The 11,248-nt window shown below is 38.1% G+C and overlaps 1 protein-coding gene and 1 long non-coding RNA gene across 2 annotated transcripts; both read right to left on the reverse strand.

Annotated features, from left to right (window-relative positions):
* Positions 1–400: 400 nt before the first annotated feature.
* Positions 401–1,105, reverse strand: LOC129571696 (uncharacterized). Its single transcript, XR_008688321.1, has 3 exons — positions 900–1,105; positions 572–614; positions 401–455 (listed from the first exon to the last, which is right to left on the reverse strand). It is a non-coding gene; the product is annotated as an uncharacterized LOC129571696 (long non-coding RNA).
* Positions 1,106–7,325: 6,220 nt separating this feature from the next.
* Positions 7,326–11,010, reverse strand: LOC129571695 (uncharacterized). The gene is made up of 4 exons (XM_055451511.1): positions 9,526–11,010; positions 9,125–9,336; positions 8,436–8,875; positions 7,326–7,432 (listed from the first exon to the last, which is right to left on the reverse strand). The coding sequence occupies exons 1-4, from the start codon at positions 11,008–11,010 to the stop codon at positions 7,326–7,328; spliced, it is 2,244 nt and encodes a 747-aa protein (XP_055307486.1).
* Positions 11,011–11,248: the final 238 nt, after the last annotated feature.

The raw sequence follows: 11,248 nt of genomic DNA on the forward strand, positions 1-11,248 counted from the left end.
GATCAAATCAATCTTTTATTTAATGAAAACAAGTATTCAACATTACCGTTTTGAGCAGCTAAATGAATAGGTGTCTGGTTCCAAACATTTTCGAAATCAACATTGGCTCCTTTACTGGTGAGAAGTTCAGCGACACTCTTTTGACCTGACAAATAATTCAGATCGATGGAAAAGATCAAATCAATCTTTTATTCAATAAGAATAAATATCCAACGTTACCTTTCCTAGCAGCATAATGCAGAGCTGTCTCATTAAGAATATTTCCAATATTAGGGTCGGCTCCTTCAGCGATGAGGTTTTGCGCTTTCTTCACTTTGCCTGAAAGAATATGAAAAATATTCATAGATCAATGAAACGGATTGAACAAAACATTCTTTTTTTTTAAAAATGTCCAAAATTACCAGCTAAAGCAGCTCTATGCAGAGCTGTCTCTCCACTCATGTCTTTTTCGTTTACTAGAATATGTATGAAAAGTTTAGCATAAATGAGGTTCTCATATCTTCGTTACAAGGTGTTTTGTATATGGAATTTAAGAGTTAAACTGGATAAATAAATGAAACTTCAATCTTACCGTTCCTCCCGGGTGGTGCTCCGCTCACATCCCCGATTAAGAACTGCGGAAATAGAATCAAAGTGATACATTTGAAATGGGAACAACGGATGAGATTAATTATAAATGTATTAATAACAGTTTCCAACTGTTTTTAATAGAATAAAAGTTTCCGGTGGACCTTTTTTGGAATAGAAGAATTTTTTCAATTGAAATACTTGAAAAAAGGACACTTTTCATTTTTTAAATTATTTCAGAAATTTTTTTCACAAATTGTCCACGAAAAGTCAAACATGATGATGAAATAACAAACATTTTAAAAAAAAATCGACTGAAATTGTCGACTCACCTCGGATACCATCAAGCCAATGAGCAGCAGTGTGAAAGAACTTCGACTCAGCATTTTTCTAGCTTCGAACTATTAAAAGTTTACTATAAACGTATCAATTGGTAAGAACTGTTTGATGGACATGCGAATCGAACGCATCCTCTTATATACTTTTCAAGTGTGGCCACGTCGGTGGGCAACACACTGTATGATTCAATCCACGTACAATGACGATTCTAATTAAAGTCCACAAAATATTATCGCACACATTTTTCAAGATAAAAATGTCAAAACAATTGATGGAATTACAATTCCACCTGTGCACGTGTGTTTAATTTCGAGTTTCACATCGAATGTTTTACATTGAAAATATCAGATGTTTACATTTGTTATTTCATCACCTTTTTTAAACTACAAATTCAATGTAAAAATTTAAAAAGTGAATATTTTTCACTCTTCAAGGGTTGAGTCGTGTTATTATGGCACGTGGCTCTTCAAATTTAAAAATTTTCACATCTTCGCTGCATGCACAAAACACATTCCGTTTCAAAGTCGATCCAAAGTTGACCACAGATCAACCGTCGCTTACATGATGTAAATTAGAATCTGAATGATCAAACTAATATCAGGACTCACTTCATTATAAATGTTGAAGTTATCGTACAAATGAATTAGTACCGCCACCTTCAGTAACTCGCGCGAAAATCGACATAGTTCAGCATAGCACACCAATACCGACACAGCAAACCGCACGCACACAGACACGAATGATGTTTCGTCATAATCTGTTTTGAATGCTGTCGCTGTTATTCTCGGTAGTTCTTTGCGAAACTCACTAGAGGCGCTACTAGTATGCAATAGCTTGACTGTTTAACAACTAATACATTATAAGTGTATAAGAATATTCCGACTTTGGATCAAACGAAATGACTCATACCTTTGCGTTACATTCAGGCTCACATGCCATGGTTGCGTTGCGTTGTTCAATAGCTACAGTGTTAGTTGATGCAAAGATCGATTTGAATCCAATGGTGTTTTCTGTTACACGTTTTACAAGTAAATTTACTTTTACATTCAATGACTTTGCTATGCGAACCAGATAGACAATTTGCACAAATGCCCTTAGATCTTATAAATTGACTTCGGTCATTCACGCTTTTTGCCAAAAATTTCTGACATACGCGAAGGCTGTGAGCCTCGTCACATAATAGACACTTCGCGATTGTTTCAAATTTTTCGAATTTTTCAATCACTTTTTCTTTTTTATCTCTTTTGTTGGAAAAATTTTGAGTGTAATTTTTTTGTTCAACAGATTGAATGGCCAAATACCTGTTTTCTAAATATGTCAGAAATTCTTGCAAATTCGGATTTTCGCGAACGTTGCGTAGTCGACACTCGTAGTGTTTTACCGTATCGTCGTGTAACTTTTTCGTTAAAATATGAAAAATTAGTGCATCCCATGTTTCGGTGTTGATGCCTAAGTTTTTTATTGCTAACATTGTTTCGGTGCAAATATCGTGCATTGTGCGAAGCTTCTGGCTGTTTTCACTTTTATGTCTTGGTAACTGCAACAACTTATCTATATACTCACCGAACTGTTGTCGTTTATTATCATAGCGTTTGTATAGTACCTGCATCCTGCAAGCACGCCTCGTACTGATCAGCCGTTGTTAAATCCGCTACCAATCTTGCAGCTTGCCCCTTGAGATTCGCTTTCGGGTGTTCCATTTTGTATGATGTACTGATGTTTTTTTCGTGCACAATTTTGTTGAATAAATCGATAAGGTCACTCGTCGCGTTTTCCGCTGAATTCCGGTATTTTTTAGTTTTGGTAAATCGGAGTTGTTGTGGTCGCTGCATGAAATTTCATTCAAGTGTCCGATTGCATTGGTGTATTTTTTTTGTAGAGCTTGCATATTGACTTGCATGCTAATTCGGTTGCTTGTTGCGCGCAGCGTGTAGTAGTGAGAACGAAATGTGCTCCATGTTTCTCGTAGCAATTCCAATTGAGCTTTAATCATTCCGTTTCGTTGGTTTGAGCGCATTTCTAGCGAAGATTTGATCAAATTGTAAATGTCAGTGTACAGCAATTTGAGGATTTCTCCGCTTTCGTTGTTTGGCTCGTTTTTTGGCACTCCAATAGTTGCAGATGATTGTACGTTGGACTGATTATTGTCATTTCCATTTTCGTTGCTACTGAATTCTGCTGCTGTCGAATTTGCGCCATCGCATTTATCGTCGATAAAGTCTTCTAACGTAGCGTCCAAAATATTGATCAATGCTTCATCTTCCATATCTGAATCGCTGTCGTCTTCATCGTCGTTGGGTTCGTTCGGATTTGGCGGCATTGCAAATCCTTGTGGAGCGACTTTTACTAAACCTTCTTGCAATTCATTGCGATGTTTCAAGTACAACTCCCTGCTCGAATCGAATAAGTTGTCTCTAAAGTATGGTTGATTTGCATCTGGTTGGGCCATCAGAGATTGATGGCGCACTTCAAATGCTATCCACCATGTGTCCAGGCGGTTGATGTGACGTGAGAAGTAAGCTGGAACAGCCTTCCTGTCGTTGCCGTCTTTGGTGTAGTTTTTGATAGTTTTCTGCAATTGTCGAATTGCGTCGCGTTGTGCTTTAATTAGTGCCTGCATTTTGATCGAAGATCGTATACTGCTTGCGTTTTGTTATTTGATAACACTGCACTAATAAAACTTGAAGAATATTTCACTTGTTGAAAAAAGTTGGACTTTTTCACTTTGTTGAAAGAACATGCCAGACGATTCCCCAGTCGAAAATTATCCCGAAAGAGGCGCCGCATGTCAATAACAACAAATCAGCCTCTATACAATACATATATACAGAAGAATCCTCACTCTTCCCACAGTTGCGACCGATGTGTGTTGGGGCCGAATGCTATAGCATGCTGCTATTGCAAGTGTATATTTGTCAACAACATCCCGTTAGATTTTTGTTCTCAATTATAAGAATTCAAATACTTTACACTCGCACACACAAAGCAACACGCTCAAAACATGAAAATACCGATACGGTGTGTGTATGAAATATTGCCGCAGTATTACTGCGTTTAATTTTTCTGAATAATTTATGTTGGTGTGTGGTACAATATGACTTGTTGCCTTTTTCATACAACCGTGAGCAGTGAGCATCACAAATAAATAACTATTCATTTCAATACGTGTTGGTCATCCTTCACTCAAGCGTCGGTTGTAGCGTATTTTAATGGATTAATGAATAGTACGGGGAGTTTGGAAAAACTCGTCGCTCAGGCTGTTATCAGTCTATTGCGAGACGCCCGTTTATGTCCGTTGCGGACATAATTCGTTGTAGTAGATTGCTTTGTTTAAAATATGATTTTTAGCCTGGAGTCAAACTCACAGGCCAACGTAAACCATTGAATGATTTTATATATATTTCTTATAATTGAACTAGGCTGTGCTTGTTCGTTTCCCAGACAATCCTTTCTGATGCTGCGTAGGCAAGCGCAGTCACACATCAAGTGAGATGTCGTTTCTTCCGCTCTTCCGCACAGCCTACAGTCCGGATCGTCACGTAACCTCATCTTCTTTAGGTGATAATTCACCTTTGCGTGTCCCGTTAAGAGGCCAACCGCAATTCTGAGAGATGGTTTGTCTAGACTGATCAATTGATTTGTAATTTTGTTGGACTGGGCGCTTATGAAGTACTTCGTCTGATTGCTTGAACTCGTTGCTCTCCAGCGTGCGTTAATGTGTTCCTTTAGCCAAAGCTCCGTCTTCCTCTTCACAATTGAATAGTTAATTGGTAGGAATGGCTCTGGGCCAAAGGTCCTTACAGATGCCGCCGCTTTTGCGAGCTCGTCCGCAGTATCATTTCCGCGTATACCAGAGTGCGCACGAATCCAAATCAGTCGAACTTCATCACAATTCTGCGCTAGTCTTTGTAGTGTCAAGTGGCATTGTAGAACAATTTCGCTGTCTATCACGTAGTTGTCAAGGGCTTTGATGGCTCCCTGGCTGTCTGTGAAGATAGCAATCTTACCCGCTATGCCTCTTTTTAAAATTTCGTTTCCACATTCTGTGATGGCTGTAATTTCCAGCTGTTTCACAGTGGCATTTATTCCCATTGACCCTGAGATATTAATTTCCGGAGAGGCGCAGTGTACTCCGTAGCTTCCGCCCTCGCCCTTCAAAGAGCCATCGGTGAAGAGTGCTACGTTGGCCCACTGAAACTCTCTACAGAAATCATTCATATCTTTTGTGTATCTGACTTCAAAGGTCTTCCCAAATGCATATACTGGTTTTGAGAGTCTGTCTGAATGGGCACTTAGAATGTTATCTATTGATATCAGTTGATTCAGTGTAGCGTATTACACACGCTCATTGAAGTGCGAAAGGGACAATCGATCATATTGTACTATCGTTTACCTTCTGTATTACGCATCACTGTAGATGACACAGAGAGCGACAGATGCCGGAATATATCATGTATGTGGACACTGAATTTGTGTTTGTGTTTATGTTTGTGTATCTCTGTGAGGGAAACAACGTAAAATCGGTGTAGTTGTTGATGTTTACTAAAATGAAACACGGATCGAAGCAGTAGAGCGACATCTGACCAGATTATTCCCATTGGGAAGAAATCAGTCGAATTTTAGGTGAAGTTTTTTGTTGAAATTGAAGATTTTCGGTTGTGTTTTTAGTGTTCGAAGGACCAAAATGACTAAGATCTTTGTGATAGAAGTTGTCATTAAAATACAGGTGGTTTTTAGTCGATGGTTGATTAAAGACTGACGATTTTATTCATGCACTTAAAGACTATATACAATAAATTGTTTAGCTGACCTATTCTAAATTCTCCGAATTCTATTCAGTTTATGTTTGCACTTATAACTAAATAATAATTTTATGATTCATTATTTCTTGCGATTTCATTATTGTTCGATTTCAGTTAATTCAAATTTATGTCAATAGACATACGGTATCACATTTACTTTACATCACTCAATAAGGTATAGGTAGGATACGATGATCTACGCATTCCCTTAAAAAATTACAAGCGAATCTCATGCAAAATCAATATCCATACTCAGTAGCACTTTCCATAGAAATATAGACAGCTCCTCAATTAGTTTGAAATTCCAATGAACACACACGGAAAGAAAAACTTACAATCCGATACAATTCACATGAAAAAGAAAAAAATTCTGTCATTGTCGCATTTCGTACCAACTGTGGTAATGCGAGCTGCAAAGTAATACAATATAACAGTGGAATGAAGCAAGAGAGAAATGAAATAACAACTTGTTCTGTTGGCGTTAGTCGCGAGACTGAAACATAATGCACTTTAATAAAACATTATTCATACGTGACAATTCTACATTTTACATTCTCCCCGAATTGATACATTTCTTTGTTTTATTATCCTGCATTTACATTGTTAGGATTTGCGTTGTTAACATTTCGATTATTATTCTGCTGGTTGTATTTTCTTTTTATATTCTTCTTGAACTTAACGTATAGGTAAGTCCCTATCCTAAATACTTCAATGGCACACATGAAATACATAGCGTATAACATTTTCACGTTTAACTCTGCCTGAGTGTGCACATCTTTTGCTTGCTGTTGGATCACCACATTGTTGTTAACATGCCCGGTTGATTCCACAACTTTTTCCTCAGTTCTTTCCTCGGAACTACCAAATATGCCCATTCTATTTAATTTAAACAAAAATTACAATTTATGAACTTAAACGGGTAAAATTATTCCAAATGAACTTTATATGGGCCTTTCACAAATAATACGTACTTGAAAATTGAAACAATGACCAAATTGACAATACTATTCTCAAAATGATTCAAATGTTAAAATTTTATGTTGACTCTTCAGATGCCAATAAATGAATGAATTATTGATAATTTTGAAAACCTGACAAACATGAACATTTTACAAAAATTGTTTACTGTGTAGAATACCAAAACTGAAAATGAACTTTATTCTCAAAACTATATACCAGTCAGCAGAAAAATTTGAATATGCTATGCTGTTGTTATGCCCAACTTTCTTATTAGTTCATTGAACTGCTGTGCTGGCAAAGCTTTTGTAAACACATCAGCAATCATTTCTTTCGATGGAATGTATTCAGTAATGAAATAATCGCGTTCATACTTTTCCCTAATAAAATGGAACCTAACGTCAATATGCTTCGTTCTTTTGTGGTATTCTGGGTTTTTAATCAATCGAATGGCACTGTTGTTGTCCATGAATAAAATGATTTTTAAAACTTTTGCATCCAGAATAAAATCGCTCTCGCTTTCGACCGAAATCTCTCCAACAAGAATTTCGTAAAGTAATTTTCCCAGCCAGACCAATTCTTTTACGCATTGTGCAGCAGCCATGTACTCGGATTCGGCGGTAGACAAGGAGACGGATTGTTGTCTTTCTGATCCCCAGCTTATTGCTCCATTTCCGAAGATAAAACCGTAGCCGGAAGTAGATCTTCTGGTTGTGATGCAGCCCGCATAGTCCACGTCGCTGTATCCATGCAATTCATGTGTTTTACTACTTGAAAAAAGAATACCATGATTAAAAGTTCTTTTAAGATATTTCAAAATGCGCTTAGCTGCCCGTTCGTGTGTTACTGTTGGTTTTTCGAGAAAACGACTTGCAATGCCAACGGCATATGCAATATCCGGCCTAGTGCCGACTGCTAAGTACATCAAACTCCCAATCAGTTCACGGTATGGATAGTTCGATGCGTCTGATTCTTCGTAATTGAACATTGCTTGGCTTGGGTCCGCCGGTGTGGCGACACCATGACAGTTCTCCATATCGAACCGACACAACACTTTCTTCACATATGTTGATTGATGTATGAAGATTGAGTTGTCCTCCCTTCTTTGAATTTCAATCCCGAGAAAACAGTCAACATCCATTTCTTTAATTTCGAACTGTTCTCTGAGATGTTTGATCACCGCGTTGATTTCGTTTACATTTTCTCCAACAATTAAACCATCGTCCACATGGATCGCAAGGATGGTTAACGTGCCGTCTTTTCTGCTTATAAAAACGCACGCGTCCGAAATCGATGGGATAAAACCGAAACGCCTGATAAAGGATGTGAACTTCACGTTCCAACACCTGCTTGCTTGCTTGAGGCCGTACAAGCTTTTCTTCAGTTGACATACTCGGTTTGTTCCGTCGTTGAAACCAATAGGCTGTTCCATAAAAACTGTTTCTTTGAGTATGCCGTTCAAAAAGGCAGTTTTAACATCAAATTGTCGAATTGACATTTTTCTTTGGGCAGCCATCGCCAAAATCAATCTGATTGACGTAAAACGTACCACGGGACTGAATGTTTCGAAATAATTTACCCCGTATTCTTGGGTAAATCCACGCGCTACTAGTCGTGCTTTGTACCGCATATTTTTCTTTTCTGCTTTCACTTTAAATACCCACTTATTATCAACAATTTTCTGGTTCGTTGGTCTTTCTACGAGCTCCCACGTATTGTTTTTAATTAATGAGTCGAATTCCTCTTTCATGGCTAGCTTCCACTGATTACAATTTTCATCTCTTAAAGCCTCCTTGTAACCATTTGGTTCACCGACCACATAAGCGATAGCTACATTCATGTTCAACACTTCAGCATCACGAGACTTTGATCGTGTTTGCATTACGTTGCTGGTTCCGTCAATCCTGGCTCTGGTTTGATAAGTTGGATCACCTAAAGACGAATCTTTTTCTCCATCATCCACTGTCGTTTCATTCAAACTTTGATTCGGACTGTCGTTGATCATTATAACTGAATCATTCTGAGAAGTAGTTGCCTCATTGTTTTCCGCAGATTCACTCGCATTTGTTGATATTACAGCTGGCGGCGTGTTTTGAGTTAACGTCGATTCAATTTCATCATTCTCCCCTGAATCGATGTTCTCGTTTTCTTCTTCAATAGGAAAAAATTCGACGCCTTCATCTTCAACCGCAATTCGCTCAACCCAATTCCTTGAATCGTTGGTAACAGTCGAGTCAATTGTTTTGTTTTCACTCTCCATGAAAACTACATCTCAACTTATCACAATCCGCTTAGTTTCAGTGTCATATAGACGATACGCCTTTGCATCATCTGCAAATCGTAAATAGACACATGGATATGATTTTGAATCCAACTTCTTTCGCTTCTGATTTGGTTGCCATACCATGGCCCTGCAACCAAATACTCTGAAAATTCTCATGTTACTCTTTCTTCCATGCCATATTTCATCGGGCACTGCTCCACTTGATGCATTGGGTATAACATTAATAATGCTAACGGCAGCAAATACAGCCTCGGCCCAAAACTGCTTGCTCAGGCCGGAGTCAATTAGCATACAGCGTACTTTGTCCATTATTGTGCGATTCATTCGCTCAGCCAAACCGTTCTGCTGAGGCGAGTAAGGTGAAGTCTTTTCATGCTTTATGCCATTCTTTGCAAAATAATCATGAAATATTTTATTTTCGTATTCTGTGCCGTTGTCACTTCGAAGCCTCTTGATTTTTCGTTCTGTTTGCGTTTCAACAAACTGTTTAAATTCCACAAACTTTGAAAAAACTTCTGCTTTTGATTTCAGCAAAAATACGAAACATTTTCTGCTATAATCGTCAATAAAACTTACATAGTATCGCGCGTGACCATGTGACTGTACGGGCATTGGGCCGCACACATCGCTGTGAATCAAATCTAAAATTCCACTTGCACGTGTGCCTTTGTCGACGAATGATTTTCTTGCTTGTTTACCCATCGAGCAAACAACACATTGCATATCAGGTTTCACTTTGATGTTGAGAAGTGAACCCATCGTAGCAAAATTCATATGCGCTAATCGCCTATGCCATAAAATCGGATCGCGATATTCACTGACATTTGCCGCACAAGCAATTTCACTCGGTTTTATGTTCAATTTGAACATATCATTCTCCAACACTCCGCTTGCGATCACTTCTGTTGCTCCATTGCTGTTTTTGCAAATTCTAACACCGTTGATATCGAAAATAACTGTGCATTTGTTCTTTACCATTTGGCTTACTGATAAAAGGTTCACACACAATTTCGGTATATAATGCACATCTTTTAATGTTATGTCCCTTTCTGAGCGGTCGCCGATCATGCATTTCAGATCACCTACATGATTTATTTTCAATCTTTCATTATTGGCCACTTTTACTTCACTGATACTTGGTCGCTTGATATTTTCCAACTGAAAATCAACATGTGTCATATGCTTTGAAGCACCACTATCTGCGAACCATTCATCATCGTTTTGAGTTTTCGTTGCAAGTGCACTATACAAAACAACATCATTATTGCCTGGCTCACAATTTCCAATCGATCGTAAAACATCACACGAATCAGTCTTAACACATTTATCTTCCATAGAGTCCTTGTCCACAAGAGCACTATACAAAACGCATTCACCTTTTTCGCTTTTTTCTCTGTTTTTCGACGTACATTTATTTCTGAAATGTGGCCCCCCGCAATCATAACATTTAACTGGCTTTTTTGATTTGCCCTTGTTATTGAACTTCTTTTTGTTTTGTGCATTTAGTGCATTTTCACTTGCGCTTTCAAAATCGACACTTTGAAGTAATAATGTTTTAACACTGTCGGGTGACAATTTATCTCTAACACTCATTACTAGAGGTCTGTACGCTTCACCCAGGCCGCACAGTAAAATTTCACCGGAAACTTCGTCGTCAAGCTTAAAACCCTTTTTCACTTTTGCATAAAGTCCAATTTTCTTATTTACGTAGTCGGTGATCGATTCACAGTCGCTGAGTTTAAGCATTACGAATTGTTCTAACACAAACACTTTTCGCAGCACGCCATTATCTTCGAAAATACTTTCAAGAGCGTCCCATGCCTTTTTAGCTTCTGTTATTTCTTCAATATACGAAAATAAATTTGGTTCCAAAAGTGACGTGATTTCTGCCAGTGCCCTCTGATCTTTTGATTTATCCGTTGCACTTGCTGACGGCGATAAGTCCGTTGTTACGCATGCCCACAATTCTTTTGTTGTGAGAAATGCTCTCGCGCCGACCTTCCATTCACTGTAGTTTTCTCGGCCTTTTAGGCGATCAAAACCTAACTTCTGATTTGACATCACGAATTTGTAAAAAAATTCTTCACGAAAAATCGAATGAAAAGAGACTAATTCAACACGCTTTACACTTCTCTACTTCAAAAAACTTCAATTGCTGCGTAGCAGTATGCCCATAACCTGTGGTAATGTGAGCTGCAAAGTAATACAATATAACAGTGGAATGAAGCAAGAGAGAAATGAAATAACAACTTGTTCTGTTGGCGTTAGTCGCGAGACTGAAACATAATGCACTTTAATA

Source organism: Sitodiplosis mosellana, unplaced genomic scaffold (genome assembly GCF_009176505.1).
Source record: "Sitodiplosis mosellana isolate CC-2019 unplaced genomic scaffold, AAFC_SMos_1.0 Smas_scaffold_3135, whole genome shotgun sequence".
Taxonomy (NCBI): domain Eukaryota; kingdom Metazoa; phylum Arthropoda; class Insecta; order Diptera; family Cecidomyiidae; genus Sitodiplosis; species Sitodiplosis mosellana.

What these genes read in the sequence shown, in the direction of transcription:
- LOC129571695 (XM_055451511.1), bottom strand. Translation starts at nt 11,010, where the DNA reads ATGTCAAATCAGAAGTTAGGTTTTGATCGCCTAAAAGGCCGAGAAAAC. An exon ending in GCAGTGCCCGATGAAATATG is followed by an intron (nt 8,876 to 9,124) that starts GCATGGAAGAAA and finishes CAACGATTCAAG; the next exon opens with GAATTGGGTTGAGCGAATTG. An exon ending in GGCTTTAAGAGATGAAAATT is followed by an intron (nt 7,433 to 8,435) that starts GTAATCAGTGGA and finishes TTTTTCAAGTAG; the next exon opens with TAAAACACATGAATTGCATG.